A 21212-nucleotide genomic window follows, 5' to 3' on the forward strand; every position below is an offset into this window, starting at 1 on the left:
GACAATTGGTTTTCAGAATCTAGTCTTAGGACTCAATTCCCTAGACTCTATCAACTAAGCACAGAGAAAGGAAGCTCATTGAGTGAAATTCTGGCAAAAAGAGATTTGTCAAATAAATGGCTCTTCAGTTTCAGAAGAACTCTTTATGCTTGGGAAGAAAATAAGGTTCTAAGGCTTAATGTTGTGTTAGGTAATGGGCAAAGATTACAGTTGGAGATAGGGGATTCTGTGAGATGGAAGGCTGGGAATATAGGTGTATATAAGGTGAGTGTTGTATATAAATGGTGTGATTTGGTGAATGGCCAAACTTCCACTTCAACTGGCCTCATTTGGTATAATTTGTCTCCTCCTAAGGCCAAGTTTATCACTTGGCTAGCTTGGAAAGGCAGATTAAAGACAGTTGAGTTTTTGTATAGAATTGGTGTGTTAAGGGGGAATGCAGAGTTGTTCTATGTGTTCTGTAAAGAGGAAGTAGATGCTCTAAACCACATTTTATTGTTTTGTCCATTTGTGTGGCGAGTTTGGTCATGTTTGATTCAATGGTGGGGGCAGCAGTGGGTATCTCCTGGGTCAGTTGAGGGTCTGCTCCAATGGTGGTTGAGCTGGAAGTTTAATAAGAAGGAAAAACAAATCTAGAGAGTTATCCCTTCAGCTGTGATCTGGTCAATCTGGAGATGGAGGAATGAATGCATTTTTTCTGGTTTACAACCATGTCTGGGGGATTTATGCGATCTCATTAAAATAAGGTTAGCCTTTTGGTTGAAATCCTATGATCTTGGATGCTTCTATTCTATCAATGATATTGTCTCCAATATTCAACAAGTGAGAAGAAGCTGTTAAAAGTTTGATAGGCTGCAGAGGGGTCATGAATCTGATTAGAATGGAGGCAGAGCAGATCAGGAGTTCTGTCTTGTTGAAAGTTTGGTGCTGCTACTGGGTTTCTTTGTTTTTTGGCTGCTGGGTTTGTCGCTGTAAAGCTCTGTTCCAGATGTGGAGTTTGAATGATCTGGAGCAAGTTCCCTGCCTATCCTTCTGTTGCATGCTGTCTGCTAGAGTGTGCTTTTACCTCTGCTGATGTATGCTGTTTGCTAGAAATGGTGGTTGATTGCTCTGTTGCTGCTGTGATGGATTTCCAGTTGTTGTGAGACTTGGGTGCTGGTGGTGAAGTTGCTGGCTCAGTTAGTGGACAGTTACTGGGTGGTGATTATAGGTGATGCCACTGCTGCTACTAGCTGGGTGGTGATTATAGGTGATGCTATTGAATTGGTGTGGAGTTCTCTAGGGTGTGGTCTGCATTGAAGTCTGTGGGCTTATAAAGAGCTGCCCTGTTGAATTGTGTGTGTCACGCCCCAAGCTCCGTGACAACGCTGCACACTCATATAAGTGAGCATGCAAGGCTAAGAATCCAATCACATAACCCACAATGTAAAATACTCAAATTAAATCCTTAATTGTCATAATGCCAAAATCCATAAAAATAAATAGTTCTTAAATGAAAATGTCCACCAAGTCCACTAATTTAATCCACTAACAAAACAATAATCCAAGTACTTAAATCATAGTCCTACTCTCGGTACTCCCACATGTAAAAAAATCCCGCGCTACTCTACTCTTCAGAATCTGAAAAAAATAAGGGTAAGCTAGATAGCCCAGTAAATAACCAACCATCACTGCTAGCTAGATTAAGTATACAAAAATAAATAAATAAATCGATAACCAATAAATACAATTTTTTCTACAGTTCAATAAATGAACAATTATTTGTAAGATGGTTTCATAGCTAAAAATAAACAATGTACAATACATTTTAAATGAAAAGCCAACAAGATAATTCAAAGTAATTCGTTGTTCAAATCGATGGTTCGATATTCAGATGGTTCGATATTCAGATGGTTCAATGATTTGATTCATAAAACCTAAGTCTCAATGACTACGATCACTTAGCCCATGACAAGGCCCAGAACCATACATAGGCCGGTGGTAAAGCCCCAAAAGAAATTAGTTTCTGTGCCAATAAATAACCCCCATTGGGTAGGGTCCAAATCATAGTCAGACTAGAGTGATATTCAAATATTCAAACAATACACAACTTTAAAATAAAATATTTGATATTTTCAGAATAAACATTTGGTACAATTTTCAGAATAGTTTCACAAAATATTCAAATAACTTTCATAATAATATTCGATATTGTTTTATACTTGACCCATATTTTATTTTAAGAGAACATGAAGGCTATAAATAAATATTTATAATTTTAATCGATTCAATAGGAATAAAAATGAACCAACAGTGATAGAAGGTTACTTACCTTCAAACAACTAAAATAATATTTTCCAAGCTAATCTCAAATTACCAAGATCCACCTCAATCTCACAAACCTAATAAAATATTACACCGCATAAACAATTATTATGTGCATCCATCCATCTCTTCTTGTAACAGCAATAGAATAAATTAACCCAATAGTCTATTAGGAACTCCCACAATTTAGCATCAAAACAAAGCCATCATGGCTTCAGAAATTCCCAACCCATATTATTCTATTGTTGTTTATATACATGTAAAAATTTGTAATTGCTTGTAGTCAATCGTGTATCCCACAAACACACCACCATTAAACTTAACCCATCACATATCAATCTCAAAATATGAACCACCCAAACGGGATGTAAAATACACTCTAAAATCGAGCAAAATCGAGACCCTCAACATAGACTACATCGATATATTTATTTAATCATATATGCCCATAAAATCATCTATTGATATATTAACACCAAAATCATAGATAAGAATACAATAAAATAAATCTTACCTAAGTGATGAATAAAGCAAAACCACCACTCTTATGAATCCTCCCTTATCCTTTTGGTTTTGGTCTCTTTTTTTTTTTTCTTTTCTTTTTTTTTCTTTTTTTTTTTTGGTTTTTTGTTTTCTTCTACTCTTCAAACCATTGAGCAGCAGCAGCCTCCAAATACCCAGCAGCACTTTCACAAGGCTCCCTTTTCTTTTCTTTTTTCTTTCTTTTTTTAAAAGGGTTGAAAACCTAATTCTTAAGATTACTAAATTACCCATACAATTTATTTTAATTATTAATCTATCTAAAATAATTCTATAAATAACTTGGGTTTTACAGTGTGGTCTGAATTGTGTAGGAATGTATTGTGTGGAATGAAATGTGAGTTTGATTTGGGGGTTGAGTTTTTGGGGGTTTTTTATTTTCTTTTTTGGCACGGTCTCTCACCATCCCTTTGTGGTTGAGCTCGCAGATGATTGAGCTTTCTTCTCAGTGCCAACCTAGTTGGGATTGAGTTTGTTAGCTATGATGTGTTTCTGCTCTTCCACCTCTTTATTGATGTTCATCTCATATGTATTTGTATGTGTTCGTCATCAATAAAGTTTTTTTTTTACTAATAATAATAAAAAAAAAAGTAGTGACAAAACAATTACCAATAAACCAAAAAACAAAAAAGTAATAAAAAAAAGCATTAAACAAGTCTCTTTTCCAGAAATCATAACAATGATATCTATTTTATATGTGGTCCATAACCCCCCCCCCCCCTTTTTTTTCTTTTTTTTTTTTTTTTTGTTTTGGCAGTTTCTCAATCATTTCTCTACATTTCACTAGCAAATTCTCAAGTTTGGGAGAAAAAAATCTATATTTCCAAATAATTAACTTTAATAGAAGGAGGGTAGACATAATAATAATTAATTAAGTTAATGTAAAATAAATAAAAAAAAATATGTCTAATTATATTTTTGGTTTCAATTATGTTGATAAAGAATATTCACTTAATACTAATATTATTCACTTTTTTGTGTTGATATAAATTAAAATTTAAATTTTTACAATAATTATTTTCAGCAAAAAGTTACTTGTATTTTTATCTCCTAAAGTTTAAATTATGGATCTGTTCCTTATTAAATATCCTGTAAATAATTGGACCTTTTTAACATTTTTGTTTGGTAAAAAAAAGGAAAATTGAAACTTGATATGAAAATTTTGTTTAATAAACTGTTTTTGATAATTACTTTTGGGAACAAGAACAATCCTTTTTTTTATAGTGAAATTAAAAGATCCTTTCAATAAAAAATGTGTAAACATTCACACTTTCGTATTTTGAAAATACAAAATCATTTGATAAAAAATTGTGAATTTTGACAACTTTTTTCCACAAAGATTAATATGAAACTCATCTACAAAAATTCCATAGAGAAAGAGGGAGGGGAGAAACATTTCATTCACAAAAAATGAGTAATTGGTATGATATGCTTGTGTGTGTGGTATGAGAAAAGCCTCATGCATACCAAACAAAAACCATTACTCATTACAATAAAAAAATAAACATGCGCAAATTTTAATCATTAGTTTTTTTAGTTTGATTTTGGTATCATTTTGATCTCTGTAATTTTAATTAATTCAATTTCAACCTTAATTTTTTTTTATTATTTCAATTTAAACTAATTGACTACAATCATTAACTTTTTTTTATTTTTAAATAATGAAAAGTGTGTACATAAGTAGTAAGTAGCATGTGTTATGCTTTTAAGAACAAAATTATGAATTTTCTTAAGTGAGCCAATCTCAATCATTTCATTAACGATTTTACTTCAAAAACACTAATTGACATTATTAATTGAATCAAATTAATAGAAAAATTAAAATTAAAATGAATATAAAAATGTGAGAATCAAAATGATATATGAGACAAAATACAAAAACTTTCAATTTAATTTACCCAATAAACATTACCACTTTTCCTAGCCTGATTCCAGGGAAGATCCAAGGCTACAGGTTGGCAAGCTCAACTTGCAACCTAAGACAAGAAAATAAAACAAACAACAAAATCAAATTAAGGCCCAAAAGAAACACAACCAAAAAAAAAAAAAACTATGGTGAAGAAGAATATTTTTTTATGATTTTCGGGCAAATCTTCAGAAAAATAATAAGAAATAAAAAATTTAGTTCTCAATCTATATTGAAGAGAGTTGTTTAGACTCATAGAATTTGCTACAAGTTTCATTATAATAATCTAAACTATTCATTTTTTTAAAAAATTTTTCAATTATTTAGTATTTTTAGAGTACTACTCCACATTATTTATGTTAGAATACTTGTCCAATTATATCTTACAAAAGAAAAAAGTTTAATTAAATTGTAAATTAAATCATTGGTCTCTATAATTTGAGTAAAGTGTCATTTTAGTCATTATAATTTTAATTTGAATATTTTGGTCCTTACATTTTAAATTTTGTTACAAGATCGTCCATCTGTCAAATGTTGTTAACAATTAGAATAGAAAAAATTAAGTGCAAAATTAGCAAGATCAAAATAAAATTCAAAATAAATTATAAAGACAAACGATATGATGAATATATTATACCAATGATCTTTATAATTGATTTTAAATTTTACTTGTGATTTCTCTTTTATTTTACTTATAGTATTTTTTTCATTTCAAATTTAACAATGAATAACGAAAAAATCACACTTCAACAACATAAAAAAATGTATGAACCAAAACCCAAAACTAGTGTGTTTGGTTTCAGTTTTTTGAATTCAATTTTTTAGAAATTAAATTTTTTATTTTTTGTGTTTTTTTATTTTTAGTGAATATTTTTAAAATTTTAAGCATTTTTTAAACTTGTTTAGATACACCTTACTTAGATGTATCTAAAAAGTAAAATATTTATAAAAAATATTTTAAAAAATTAATAAATACACAAAAATATAAAAAAATATACTAAATTTATAATTTTTTTATATTTTTGGTGTTTAGTAATTTTTTAAAGATTTTTTTTAAAAAAATTATATTTTTTAAATATATTTATGTTAGGTGTGTTTAAAAATTAAAAAAATTACTTAAAATATTAAAATAATTTAATAAAAATACAAAAAATAAGAAAATAATTTTTTTTGAAAAGTATTTTTTAAAAACTCCGCTCTCTACCAACTGGTTAACCATGATAGAGATATGAATTCATTTAAAAATATATTAAAAAATAATTGGGATCTCTTATTTTTTTTAATTTACATGTTGTTTTCGCAGAAGGACCGGGAGCCAATGAAAGAAGACGCCATCTTTGACTTTAGCACTCAATTTCTACTTCTCCTCACAAGAGACTGCTAAAGCTTTTTTCACTCAAGAAAACTCAACAACCTCCCTCTTTGCTTTTGCTTCTGTTCTGTAATCGGAAACAATGCCTATAGCAGAGATCTTCCTCTCTGCCTTCGTCAAATTGCTGTTTGAGAAGATGTCCTCTTTTGCCTCCTCCAAATTACTCACCTTTGAAGGTATTGCTGCGCAGCTCACCAATTGGACCAGTATGCTGTCTCAAATTCAAGCTCTTCTGATTGACGCGGAGGACAAGCAACTGACTGAAGTAGCCGTGAACATGTGGCTCGACGATCTCCAAGATCTGGCATATGATTTGGACGATTTAGTGGATGAGTTCGCCACCGAAGCTTTGCGACAGAATCTCAAGGCAAAGCCGCCCCAAGCTAGTTCCAGCAAGGTATGGAATCCCATCCCAAATTTCAAGTCAAGAGATGTTATGTTTAATTTCAAAATAAGGTCCAAGATTGAGGAGATCAATACCAGATTACGCACTAGTGTTGATCGATCTTCGCAACTTAATTTGGTTAAGATTGTTGAAACCACCACATCTACTAAGACTTGGCAAAGACCAGAGTCTACATCTTTATTTGATGAACCTCGCGTTTACGGCCGAGAACACGATCAGAGTAAGATAATTGAGTTGCTCGTAATGGGGGATGAATCAAGTCATAACAACGTTGGTGTAATTCCCATTGTGGGTATGGGTGGGATTGGCAAGACCACCCTTGCTCAGCTGGTATACAAGGATGAAACCGTGAAGGAGTATTTCAATCTGAAAGCATGGGTCTGTGTGTCAAATGAGTTTGACATTATGAAAATAACAAAAACTATTTATGATTCAGTGACTTCCCAAACATGTAGTTTTAATAACTTGGATCAAGCTCAAGTTCAACTACAGAAGGCTTTGGCAGGAAGGAAGTTCTTAATTATTTTAGACGATGTCTGCAACGAAGATTACAATGCTTGGAATGTTTTGAAGAAACCTTTCAATGATGGAGCCCAAGGGAGTAAAGTCGTTGTGACAACACGTAACAGAGACATTGCAACAATGATGGCAACTGTTGAACTTCATGACGTTAAGATCCTATCAGATGAGGATTGTTGGTCATTGTTTGCACAACATGCCTTTGCGAATACAAGTATTGATGCAAATCCAAATTTGGTATCAATTGGTAAGAAAATTGTGGAGAAATGTAAAGGTTTGCCTCTCGCTGCTAGGACACTTGGTGGCCTTTTACGCAACAAAGTACGAGATGAGGAATGGGTAAATGTATTGCGTAGTAAAATATGGGATTTATCACACAAAAAAAGTGACATCCTTCCTGCTTTGAGATTAAGCTACCATGACCTTCCTTCACATTTAAAGCTCTGCTTTGCATACTGCTCAATAATACCCAACGACTGTGAATTTGAGGAAGAGGAGCTAGTCTTGTTGTGGATGGCAGAGGGCTTCCTTCAACAACAAAGAGAGAAGCAAATGGAAGATGTAGGAGCTGAGTACTTCCATGAATTGTTGTCAAGGTCTTTTTTCCAACCATCTAGTACCGGTAAAAGCTGTAAATTTGTGATGCATGACCTCATCAATGATTTGGCTCAAGTAGTTGCAAGAGATACTTGTTTTAGAATGGAGGATAGATTGAACGATCAGGAGCAGTACAAGAATCTAAAGAAAGCTCGACATTCATCTTACATGCAAGAGTACCATGAGGGTATGAAAAAATTTGAGATCTTTGACAAAGCCATGCATTTACGGACTTTCTTACCATTTTGCTCAAAATATAGATGGGGTAATAATTTGGCAAGCAATGTTCCCCTTAATCTATTCCTGAAGCTAAGACGCTTGAGGGTGCTCAATATGAGTGGATATTCCATCACAGAAGTTCCAAATTCAATTGGAGATTTAAAACATCTGCGGTATCTTAACCTTTCCAACACCTCTATTAAAGAATTACCTGAATCATTAGGGTCTCTCTACAATCTACAAACATTGATGTTAAGAGAATGTCGAAATCTAAAAAAGTTGCCAACAAACTTGGAAAACCTAATTGACCTACGTCATCTCGATACTACAGATGCACATTCCTTAGAAGAAATGCCATTGGGAATAGGTAAGTTGGTTAGTCTTCAAACACTATCCAATTTCGTTGTTAGTAAAAACAATGGGCTTCGGATAAAAGAGTTGGGGAACTTAATTTATCTATGGGGGAAGCTTTGCCTATCTGGATTACAGAATGTGGTGAATCCTCTAGATGCAAGAGAGGCGAATTTAAATGATAAGCAGGGCTTAAATGTGTTATTGATGGAATGGAGTGTGAACTCAGATGATTCACGGGATGGAAGAGTAGAAACAGAAGTGCTTGACATGCTACGACCTCACAAGAATTTAAAAAAGCTCCATATCAAAGGCTACCTTGGTTCAAGATTTCCGACTTGGATAGGAGATCCTCTGTTCTCCAATATGGCTTGCCTACATTTAGATAATTGTGGAAATTGTGCATTCTTGCCACCACTTGGACAACTACCCTCCCTCAAAAAGCTTTACATTAAAGGAATGAATGTACTAAAGCATGTCGGTTGTGAGTTCTACGGGCAGGGTGACGTTCAACCTTTTCCGTTACTGGAGACTCTAAGCTTTGAGAATATGCCAGAATGGGAGGATTGGTATACTTTTGGAGATCACAAGGAAGTTCAACCATTCACTCGTGTCAAGTATCTCTCCATAATAAAATGTCCCAAACTTCTTAAAATGTTGCCTACTGATCTACCTTGTTTGAATAATCTAGAGATTAGGGACTGCCCCAAACTCTGCGGGATGATGCCCAAGGATCTACATTGTTTGAATAATCTAGAGATTTCAGAGTGCCCACAATTCCTAGTTGAAGGTTCCAGCATTAGTCTCCCATCACTCACCTCGATAGCTATGAATGACGTTCCTCTAACAAGCCTTGAAGCGGTCCTTGAGATGAGGAGTATGGATGGTGAAGTGATATCGGCAAATGCAAAGTCTACGCATCCAAATTCAATGATTTCCTTGAGCATTGGCATGATTAAGAAACTTGAGCTCTTGCCGAAATGGGTTACTCATGGGCTGATGGAACTCGAAGCGTTGAAGATTACTAGCTGTGAAGAACTCAAGACAGTGTGGAAGAATGAGGCGAGAGTGCAACACAGTCTCCCTGCATTCCGACGTTTGGAAATTGAAGGCTGCCCCCAGCTTGTTTCATTGTTTGAGGGAGATGAGGATGAAGAAAATGAAGGGCAACATCAGCAACAACAAGAAGAGGGACTGTCTTGCATGGTGAGGCTTGAGCATCTAAGAATAGATAATTGTGAAAAGCTGGAGAAACTGCCACGGCTGCTACATACCTTCACTTTTCTTCAAAAGTTTTCTGTCTGGAATTGTCCAAGTCTCGGCTCTTTTCCGGAGACAGGTTTTTCCCGCACGCTGAAAAAACTCACCATACGTAGTTGTGAGGCTCTGCAATCCTTATTCGGGTGGATAACGCAGATTAATGACAATAATCTTGAAGTGTTATGGGTTGAGAATTGTCCATCCCTCACATGCTTGATATCGTGCAGAGGTGGGGGGCTACCACCCACACTCAAAGAGCTTCGGATTTGGAGGTGTAAAAAGTTGGAGGCACTGCTAGAAGAGGACGGGATGGAAATTAACTGTCCATCTCTTGAGTCTGTTTGGATCAGTGGCTGTGATAGGCTGAAATACTTGCCAGATGCCCTTCCTAATAATAATAATCTCAGGAATCTCTGTGAATTGATCTTGTATGGGTGTGAGAATTTGGAGTACATTCCGGAAGGATGGTTCCACTCTGCAACAAATCTGACAGATTTGAATATCGGGGGATGCAAAAAATTGAAGGCCCTACCACACGGATCGCAGAGCATCAACTACCTCACTTCTCTTCAAGAGCTGGATATGAATATTTCACAATGGAACAACAACTTCAAGAAGATTGGTTTGCACAGTTTATCCTCTCTTAAAAGACTGTTGATTTCAGGGGAAGAAGAAGAAGAACATCCGGTGGGTTCCAGCTTTCCGATAGATGGGATGTTGCTGCCCACCTCTCTGACAATTCTTCGCATCTGGGCATTCCGAAATCTGGAGAAGCTATCTTCTAAGTTGTTTCAAAATCTCGGCTCTCTTGAACGACTTGAAATCGGTGGTTGCCCTATGCTCAAATCATTACCGGTGCAAAGGCTGCCTCCCTCACTTAAGGAATTGCGGATCATCAGGGGAAGTCGGAAACTAAAAGGGAAGTGTCAAAAGGGGAAAGGCAAATATTGGCCCCAATTAGCTCACATTCCTGAAGTTGACGTCAATGATGAGCGATAAGCTCTGTGGAGATTCCCACCGCAATACAAGCAGTCAAATTGCCAGGTATAAAAACAGAAACTAATTTGATAAATATAAACATTTAAAAATTATTTTCTGATTTTAAAAACAAAATATTTTTTCAAAAATAGAAAATCATATAAAAAACCATAACTGTTTTTCATTTTTGTTTTTATTTTTTATTTTTTTTTACTTTTACAAATTTTAAAAAAACTTAATCAAACAATCAAATTGATAGCAAAGATTTCATTGCTAATTTTTAAAGTCTTTTTGATCATCGATTTTCAAATTTTTTTTTGAATGAGGGATCACTGAAGTATGCAGTATATCATATTTTCAAGTTAATCAATTTTTTTTGGATGAGGAAGTTATTTGCAAATTCATATAAAAATTTAAAATAAAATGAATTTGTATTTTGAATTAATAAAAAATATTTTTAAAAATAATGAAAAAATATGTTAAATTTAAATTCGGAGGACCATTATGGAATGAGTAAATAATTTTTAAAATTTTGTTTGGTTTTGGAGTTTTCAAAAATAGTTTTAAATTTTAAATTTGTATTTTTTTAATATATTGGCTAATTTGTTTTATTTTTTATTTTTTATTTTTTATTTTTTAAATGCATCTAATCTACATATATTTTTAAAAAAATTAAAAAATCTTTAAAAATTAAATAAATACAAAATACATAGGAAAATGTATTAAATTTGTATATTTGTTAATTTTTAGTGATTTTTTTAATGATTTTTTTCATAAATTTTATACGTTTTAGGTGTATTTAGATTGAGTGAATCTAAAAACTTTAAAAATATTGATTAAATTACTTAAAAAGTTCACTAAAAACAATAAAATATGGATTGAAACTTAAAAACCAATTTTGAAAACTCCAAAACCAAACAGAGTTTCAAAAATTATTTCAAATTCTAAAAACTAAATATGTTTTGGATTTCCAAATTTCTAAAAACTATTTTTAGAATATACAGCCAAACAAATTTTTAGAAAATTATCTTTCAAAATTGATTATGAAAATCAAACCTTAGTTTTTTGGGTTTTCTCGGCTAGTCATTAATAAATTATTTTTATATTTGTTCAGTTGTTGCCTATCTAGTGACTGGGAAAAGTTAGATTGAAAGTGATTAAAGCTAGTACAAATTCTTGTTAAGGTGGAATTTTCTGGCCGGTCAAATGAGGGTAATGTTCTTGTTAAGGTGGAATTTTTTGGCTGGTCAAATGAGGGTAATGTTTAAAAAAAGGAAAGAGAATGAAATGCTATGAAATTATGTAAGTAGTTTGCAAATGCTTAGAAAAATAAAACAAATTTTTTTTGTTGTCATAAGGGCTAACTTAAAAAGTTACAAACAAATATATGCATATGAGGCGTCCAAATTTCATTTTGGCGAGCTGTTCTAAAAATATGGAAACTGAAAGTAATTTTAGTTGTATTCCTGGAGTTGTTACATTTTTTGCATGAAAAGAATTCAAAGTATTAAGTGTATCAATTTATAAGGGATTATTTGATACAGAAATGTACTTTCAAGTATCTGAATACAAAGAAAGGCTTCTTCCGATAGACTTCCTCGTTTGCTTTTATTTCCCGAGGGAACCACAACAAATGGAAGACTTCTCATTTCTTTCCAACTTGGTGCATTTGTCCCCGGATATCCTCTCCATTCAGTGATTGTTCGCTACCCCCATGTACACTTTGACCACTCTTGGTAAGAATTTTCTTTAGTTGAAACCGTTTTAGTGTTGTCTTTTGTAATATCTTTACTTAACTTGCATCATATGGCCTTTCATTTTGTTTAGGGGAAATATAGCTTTGGGAAAGCTTATGTTTAGAATGTTCAGAGTTTCACAATTTTATGGAGGTATGTTGAGTGATTTTTTTATTTATCTATAGTTACATATACTGTAAATGTAGTGAGCTTATCTTCCCCCACTATTTTTGTTTGTAAAATTTTTGGGTAGTATAGTGTATGAGGTGGCAATTCATATATATAGGTTGTTATAGTGATGCCCCAATTTGCTATTTTTCTTTTGATAACTAACTCATTCTCGCAGATCATCACTACTGATTATTCATCAGCTTAAATGTACATGCATTTACATGATGTGTCCCTAACTATATTATAATTTGAATTTTGGTTACTGAATAACTTGTATGTTATAAAAAGTTGAATGAAGTCATTCATTAAATTATACAGGTAAAGTATCTTCCTGTTGTTTTACCCCTTGAAAATTAGTAGGAAAATGCTACCCGTTTTGCTCAGAAGATGAGTCGACATTATTTGATTAATCTTTGCTACCTTGTTGGCTTTAGTTGATATTTTAATATTAAGTACATTCTTATTTATCAACAACAACAACAAAAAAAAAAAGTATATTCTTATACATCAAAGTTTTTAATGGGCACATTACATAAAATTTGTCAATTTTTTGTATATTTGTTAACATGTTCTGTATTTCATATGCTTAATCTCCTAAGCAATTCAGAACCAGTGGATGTTTAACACACCATAAATATTGTAATTGAATTTGTATAATGTCATGTCTACTGCATTTGTATGTGGAAGCCTGCTTTTTTTGTGCACAAATAATCAGCCAATTGATGATTCCTGGTCTTTGGATTTCAAGTAATATTATATACATATAAAGATCAAAATTTCGTTACGGTGTGTTGTTTCAAATAGTACAGAAACAAAAACATCTCGGAAAATATTTTATGAAATGAAGATAAAATAAAAAATTTTGAAAATATAAATTGAAATATATCTAAATTTATAAAAGCCTAATAATTGATTAATTAAACAAATTGAGATTCATATAGTCATTCACGTAAAAGAATTAAAAAACTAATGTTACTATGAACTAAAAATTATTAAGTATTGTCAAATAACTCAATTTTATTAAGAAAGGAGTTTCCAATAAGGTCTAAAATTTTACTTAAGCAGTAGTAATAAATGTTTATGAAAATTTCTAAATTTTTATAGATACAATTTATTCTTTCGGTATATCACTCTATGTTTTGATGTGTTTCAATGAAAACACTTGAATTTTATTATTCCACTAGTGTTTCACTTCGGTCTCTTGGGCAATGGAAACATTTTGGCCATTTCAATGGAAACAAATGAAAATTTTGTTCCTCATATATATTAAAGATAAATCCATGTCAAAAAGTTTTTCATTCATGTGTTGTCTATGTTTTTCATGTTATTTGGTTCCAAACAAATGGCATATGGTACCTATTAAAATTAGGTGTAACTGCACATGCAACAGCCCTCGTGTCTTCTATGTGCACTATGTTAAACTTATTACAATTGGAGGAATAGTTTCCTATTGTCCATCTTTAGTTTGGGAAATTTTTCCCTTTTGTATTCTTTTAGTAGCTGTTGGTGTATTGCCTTGACTCTTAGGGGCAAAGCTATGTATAACAAAGTTGGGTCAAGTGAAGTGACCCCACTGGAAATTTGAAAATCTGAAATTATTATTCAGACTTTTTGAAAATTTTATTTTAAATGAGGTCAATCTTGTACACTAAAAAGTATGAACTATTTTCATAAAGCATAGAAATTAATATATACTTATGTTACCCTTTTTTTCCTTCTAATATTTTTGTTATCCTTTTTCATTTTCTTCTTTCTTTGAATTCTTTTGTAGGTGTTCACATGTTATTTACCTTATACATCACTATTTTCCTAATATCCAAGGAGATGATTACAACATTATGTGACAGTTTAGGTGAGGATTTATGCTTATATTTAAAAAATGGGTTAAAAAAAGAGAACTTATGGCATTAAAAAGGAATTGTCAACAAACAATCCTTATGTTCAAAGAATATATCTGAATTAAATTTGTTCAAAATTTTAATAAAGGAAAATATTATGCATTTATGATTTATGGAATCAATTGTTTAACTTTATTACCATTTATGGAATTTCAGTATTAGTGATGCAAGTAGTCATTTATTAGATTTTTGTAAAAATTAACTATTGTGGTTTTTGCTTTCATTATCGTATTTGTATTTGGTAACTATAAATTACTTGATCCAGCTTTGTGTATTGAACAAGTTTATTAGTGTAATTTATGCATAATTGAAGGCTGATATTAGTGGTGAATTGTTTAATGGATGTTTCTAGCTCTGCAGTGATTGATTCTTAGAACTTCTTCTTTGTAATATGGAGAAGAATCCTATTTTTGTGAACTTGATGATTATCTAACAGCACACTCCATTTTGGATTTGTCTTGATTTGCCACTTGAGCTGCCTTGAGTATATATTATTCTCTCTAAGTTATTTGTGGATATTGAGTTTTTAATCTATCAATTCATTCCTGATGGATATATGCAGACTAGCCATGCTATAGCTACCTTTCTTAATGTTACACATGAAGAAGTTATTGAAACTGAATGATTTTCATTAGATTGAAAACTCAGAGATACAGTACCTTATATACACTCCACATGTTTACAAAATATCTAACTAAAATATCTACCTAACTCACTCTGTTACATCAAGTTGAACTAACACTCGACTTGTTTGGTTTGCAGGACAACATATCTGTGGTCTAGTCTTGGATTGAATCCTGGAATATTTCTTAGTCTTGATTGGTTACACTAACTGTACAAACATCTCATTCCTATTATAGCGATCCCGGGTTTACCCTTGTTGTATAGTGATCCGGACATGTGTCCGTGGATGTTGGTAGTTGTTTATTATCTTGTTTACATCCTTTCTTACTTTGTATTTGAGTTATAGGATGTGTTGAGCGGGTTTGTTACAGGTTGGTTGAGTTTAGAAACCAAAACTAGTTGCCCAGATTTTTGGCCTGTACGCTCGAGCGGAGGTGTTGGCGCTTGAGCGTAGATTACATCCATCCAGTATCTTGTTGTGCAGTGTTGTGAGCTCGAGCGTAGGGTTGGGAGCTCGAGCGGAGGCCTGGTTCTGCAAAAGTGCTGGGCGAGTGCATTCTGCGCTCGAGCGGGAGGTTGGCCGCTCGAGCGGAAGTCTGTGAGTGGCCGCTCGAGCGGGGTGTTTTACGCTCGAGCGGAAGACTGGGTTTAAAGTCCCGAATTTGTGACTCTTTAAATCACTTTTTCACTTTCTCTTCTCTCTCTTACTTTTCCAAAATCACCATTGTTGAGCCTCTCACTCTAGACTCTACCTTCTCTCTAGGTTTTGATCTAGTAGGAGTGATTTACTCACCTTTGGCCTTTACAAAAAAGTTGTTGATCGTCGAGGGCTTCATTTTAATCTGAAAATCTCGGGTTTTGGAGCACGTTGGGTTTTGTCGTCTTCTCCTTTGGGACTCCGAATTTGAGGTAGGGATAACCTACTCCTCTCTATGGGTTTTGTCTTTAAATTTTGGTATTTTGAGATGTTGGGCTTGGTGTGGTAAATTTGTGAAAGTTTGGGGCTTTTGTGTAATTTTACAAAAGTTGGGGTTTTATTCATAATAAACCTAGATGCATGTTTGGCATAGAAAAATAGAATGATTGTTGAATCATTGATGAAAATGGGACCTAAGGGTTGAAATGGTAATTATGGAAAATGGCCTAATTACATTGGTTAATTAATTGGGATAATTAATTGGTGAGAAATGAGGAAATGAAATGTTGATTGAATATCCATTTGTGCATTTATTTTCTGTTTTAGAAATAACTGCTTGGGCTATCGGTGGAGGATAGTCGAGATTGTTGTAGACAATGCATGATGATTAGGTAAACGGAAACTAATCAATGGAATGTGTCATGGAACTTGACGGTTGATAGAATACATTAATTGTGTGTATTGTGTGATTGTATATAGAACCAATGTGTTTATATACGTTATGTGTAGAGGAGGAGATAGGGGATGTACTCCGCGGTTTAGGGGAAGATAGGGGATGTACCTCTAAACCGGATAGGTATTGGGAGGAGATAGGGGATGAACTCCGTAGACAGAGCTCATATGCTTGTCTAGAGAAGTGAAGATAGAGCTCATATGCTTATCTTTGTGAAGTGTGGATACAGCTTGTATGCTTATCTGTGGATATTGTTGATATACATATCTGTTGTGAAGTGTGGATACAGCTTGTATGCTTATCTGTGGATATTGTTGATATACATATCTGTTGAGAATGTGAGATATAGTTTTTATACATATCTGTGGAAATGATGATAGAGCTAGCATGCTTATCTGTTAAAAAGGGGAAAATGAAAAGTAATTGGGACTTGTAAGTCGTTGACATAAATATGTAATTTATGTGATTGTATCAGTGTTGACCAACTATCAATTGCTAATGTTTTAGTCATTGACCATGGTTGGTTTAGTGTATTTCTACTGGGCTGTGGCTCACCCTATATGGGAATATCATTTTCAGGTACAGGAAGCATGCCACCTCCAAGGACATAGCTTGGGAGGCTAGAGGCGGACATAGTGTAGTTGTTTTACTTTTGATGTATTACATGTAACTTCAAGCCAAGGGCTTAATGTGTAAACGAGTTAGAACTCTTTGTTGTAACCAAGTGTTAACTTGGAAAGCTGTAAGCCCATAGGGCATTTTGTTATGAGGTTAACATGTAATACTTATGTCTTGGAATTCTAATGAATGAAAGGAATGTGGTTAGTTTAAATGTAAATGCATGTCTTATCTGATGGGTTTATTGTTATTATTTTGAGGGCGTTACACCTATGGGGACATCATGCTGCTTGCAAAAACTTCCGAGTCCAAGCATATCACTTTTCGTGCTCCATGTGCTTTGGCTTTTATAATTTATCTTGCTTTTAGGTCGGCAAAAATGATCTTGTACTTCATTCAAACATTCTATGAAGTGTTAGATTTCAGCTTCTAAACTTAATTTGATGGCCTTTTTTGTGATGGACCAAGAATATTTAATGTAGCTGCAATGATGGAATTTACATTGTCTCCTTGGGATCTCATAATGTATTAGGTGTAGGCCTTGAAGCACACCATTTAATGCTTATAATTCCTTTCCTCCAAAATAAATAAGTTGAATTACTGTTTTTGTTCATGACTATTGATTAATCTATATATTACTGAATTGAGGAAGGATCACAGATTAATTTGAAAAAATAGAGGTGAAAAACGCAGCAAAAAAGTCTTGGAAAAATTGATGTGCCAGTAAAAGGTCTTGTATTGCTTTAGTTCTAGCAAGGAGATTTTTCCATATCAACTAAACAGATCTTTAAAATGTAAATACGGTATTACTTCTATCTATGTTAAAATGTAAATACAGTATTACTTCTATCTATGTTAACTGGTTTCTTGTCTATGGTTTTAGTAAACAGTGAATTGTTAATTAATGGAACATGAAAAAATAAAATACCTTGGAAATGAAATTTAAGGTCGCAATTTTGTGGGAAGAAGAGTATACATTATGTTGATGTTTGGTGCATTATGTTTGAGTCATAGCACTTGACATGTACACCTTTAATCTTTAGTGAAGGTGTAGATAAGCCAAATCAAGCAATATATCTGGCAGTCCAAATTCTTAAGCATACTTCTAGCTGCTTAACCTTGGCTGGTGACGAGCAGACTATTTTCAAACTTGGCAAGAGCTAAGCCAATCTTGCTCAAGCTCAGCTCAAAGTTTTCAGACAAAAGACTGAATTCCTAATCTTGGATAAGCTTTACGATGTCGGAAAGTCAAAAGAATAGGGGCCTTTGGGTAAAATGGGGAAAAGTAGGGATTTTTTTTGTCACGGTGCATTAGAATGGATTCTCACTTTGTTCCTTCATCAGCTTTAACAAAACTCAAGGAGTAAAATTAGCATAATGACCTGCCTGATATTTGGAATTGGACAAAAATTCCCACAACCTGTCATGTCATACTTCAACTCTCTTTCACACACATTACTAAAAATATTTTAGTGTACTCTGGTTTGCCTAGTTTGATTTCTTTCAAATTGGGTTGATTCATAGAACTTGACCTTTGTTCGTTCAGCTCAACAATCTAAATTTTGCGAGCACCAAGCAAATTGTACTCAAGGCTACAGCTGCTTGGTTCTTTTAACAGTTGTAACCTTGAGGTATGGTGAATCTTACCTAGACATGAGCTTTTTGTGTGGTTAATTTCTAACAGCTTTCATTTCTCCCTTATATGTTTCCACTTTGATGGAAGAGCATTTTTTTTTTGGCTCTTGCTCCTTCCAGGCAGTATAAACGTTGTTTGGCAACGATGTGTTTGTTCAGAGTGTTTATTGCCTAGCCTACTGTCCAGGAACTTTCCCCCTTGCAACTTTATCTTCATGGGTTTCTTTAATATTTTTTCATATTTATTTGGAAAACTTTTTGTAAATTTTTCATATTGTCTACTAACTTCTATACAAGCCTTTTTCTAATAAATAATAATGCTAAATTATTTAAAGAGCCATGCTAATTAATGACAGCCCAATAGGCAAATCAAGATCCTCTCCTTGAATCTCTCATTCACCCCCTACTTGCACGGCTATTAGGCCCACTTTTGGACTCAATTTCGATAATTCGAACCGTTCACATTTTAAGATTTATTGAGTATATCATACCTGTAAAAAATTAAGTTGATCAGATATCAGAAAGCATGTGTTCGAAAAATTGTTTATTAAATTTTTTTAAAAAATAGTTTTTAATTTGATGATCCAACACATACTTTATGATATCCGATCAACTTGATTTTTTACAAATATGATATACTCAATAAATTTTAAAATATGAACGGTTTAGATCATCAAAATTGGGCCCAAAAGTGAACCCAATAACCGTGCAAGTAGAAAGTGAAGAAGAGAACTCAAGGAGAAGATCTTAATTCCCAATAAGCTGCCAATAAGGGGAAGAAAACGCCAAAAGTATTTTTTACCCATCCCAAAGCATTTTCACGCATGTATTCAGATTTTTCACAAATTTGGATACACTTTTTACACATCTACTCATTATGATTTTAGAAATTATAATTTTTGCCTCGTCAGAATTAATTTATCAACAGAGTTGACGAAAAAAAATAAAAATAACCCTATTTTTTTCATAATTAAATTTCCCTTTCCTTTGTCCTCAAACTTATTCTTATTTTTCTTTCATTCGAACTACTTTCTATCCTTGTCCCCCACTCTACCACACGACCATCTCTCTCCTTCACAGCTATCATTGTAATTTCTTTAAATAGTTGGTGTATGCCTCTTTCCTACTCACCTCCACTCCCTTCCCTACTTTTGCTGCTTACTCTTACTCCCACCCGTACAACATTTTTTTGAAACACTTTGATAGTGCTCTTGTATCAAAATCTAAATAATGAATTAGAGTACCGGAAGTCATCTCCTTATTAATCTAACCCTACCCACCACTCCTATCCCCACTTGTACTTGAAAAAGAAAATAATAATAAACAAACAATTAATCAACCCCTCAGCCAAATGGATCTTGGTTTAACATTCAGCATAGGCATCATTATTGTAATTTCAAAGAAAGAGACTTACATATTTTTTTCTCTACTTTTTTATTTTTTAGTAAATGTTTTTGTGACTACTTTCTTCTTCTCGTGTGAGACCTGCCATTATTGTGTTCACACTTTACTTTCTTCTTTTCTGTTTGTCATTTTCTTTCTTTCTTTTTTTGTATTATTTTTTTTTGGGGGGAGGGGGGAGGGGCTAATTACTTAAAAAAAAAAATAAAATAAAAAATCCTAAGGTTTCACGCGTTTTTCACTTTAAATCCCAATATTTCAATTTTAACAAATTAAACACTAGAGTTCCGTCCGTATTTCAATGTGCTCCCCTCCTTTGTCCATCTCCGTCTATGTAAGGTAACGGAAAATCGTTTCAAGTTTAAAGTGAAAAGCACGTAAAACTTTGAATTTTTTTTTTGTAATTAACCCCAATATTTAATTTTTTTATGTGTGCATATATATAACTTACATATCTTATTGTATATGTACATGTGTCCTTATATATATATGGTGAAATTTTGTTATTCAAATTTTGACTCTTCTAAGGATAAAATTTTGATGACTATGTAAGAAGGGTTACCTAAAATGTAAGAGACACTTATCACTGTTTCAATGGATTAAGGCTACCTGAAATATAAGAGGCACTTATCAATGTTTTAATAGATTAATGTTATTTTTAGTCATCAAAATTAGAGACGACATCAAAATTTACTCCCTTCGTCCAATATTGATGGTATCTTTTTGAAAATTCAAATTTTAAATAATTTTTTCACTTTAAAACCTAATATTTTTCATTTTAAACCCCAAAATGATTCTCCGTTACCTTATATAGACGGAGATGGACAAAGGAGGGGGCATATTAAAATACAGATGAAACTCTAAGATTTAATTTGTTGAGATTTAAACTAAAAAACGGGTTAAACCTTAAAAAAAAATTGTAATTAATCCATTTTTTTAGGTATTCAGAATTTGGGCCTAGTTTGGATAAAAGCCCGGATTGGGTTTCAAAAACAAAAAAGTGTATGCATTCACTTTGATTTTTTTCATAATTTTTAAAATTGAGATTTATTTAATCCTCTTAAAAATAAAATTTATTTGAAAGAAGTGATTTCATGAAAGAGTATTGATTATATATATCTTTTTGAATTTTTTTGAGAAATGAACTTGTATATGATTTTTTTTAGGTTAATCATATTGTTTTGGAAAATATGTTTTGGCCTACTACTCATTTATTTGTATTAAAAAATAATTTTAAGTAATAATATCAAATTTTGTTATAGCTACAATTAGGAGGAGGAAACTCGAATCTCCACATTATCAGTGGG

At 32.9% G+C, this 21212-nt stretch overlaps 1 protein-coding gene across 3 annotated transcripts in view; it reads left to right on the forward strand.

The window, feature by feature from the left end:
* The first annotated feature begins 5979 nt into the window (after positions 1–5979).
* The window catches only part of LOC114270580 (putative disease resistance RPP13-like protein 1), a 126199-nt gene continuing 110966 nt past the window's right edge, over positions 5980–21212 (forward strand). For 2 of the 3 annotated variants that reach the window (XM_082916885.1, XM_082916886.1), the window contains exon 1: positions 5980–10518. In XM_082916885.1, coding sequence (XP_082773011.1) covers positions 6205–10473 — 4269 coding nt within the window. In that variant the 5' untranslated portion in view covers positions 5980–6204 and the 3' untranslated portion in view covers positions 10474–10518. Of the gene's footprint in view, positions 10519–11996; positions 12189–12279; positions 12342–21212 lie in introns of all 3 variants that reach the window. The other variant, XM_082916887.1, reaches the window with a different exon arrangement.

The sequence above is a fragment of the Camellia sinensis genome, chromosome 2 (genome assembly GCF_055761805.1).
Source record: "Camellia sinensis isolate YWXY chromosome 2, ASM5576180v1, whole genome shotgun sequence".
NCBI classification, from domain to species: Eukaryota; Viridiplantae; Streptophyta; class Magnoliopsida; order Ericales; family Theaceae; genus Camellia; species Camellia sinensis.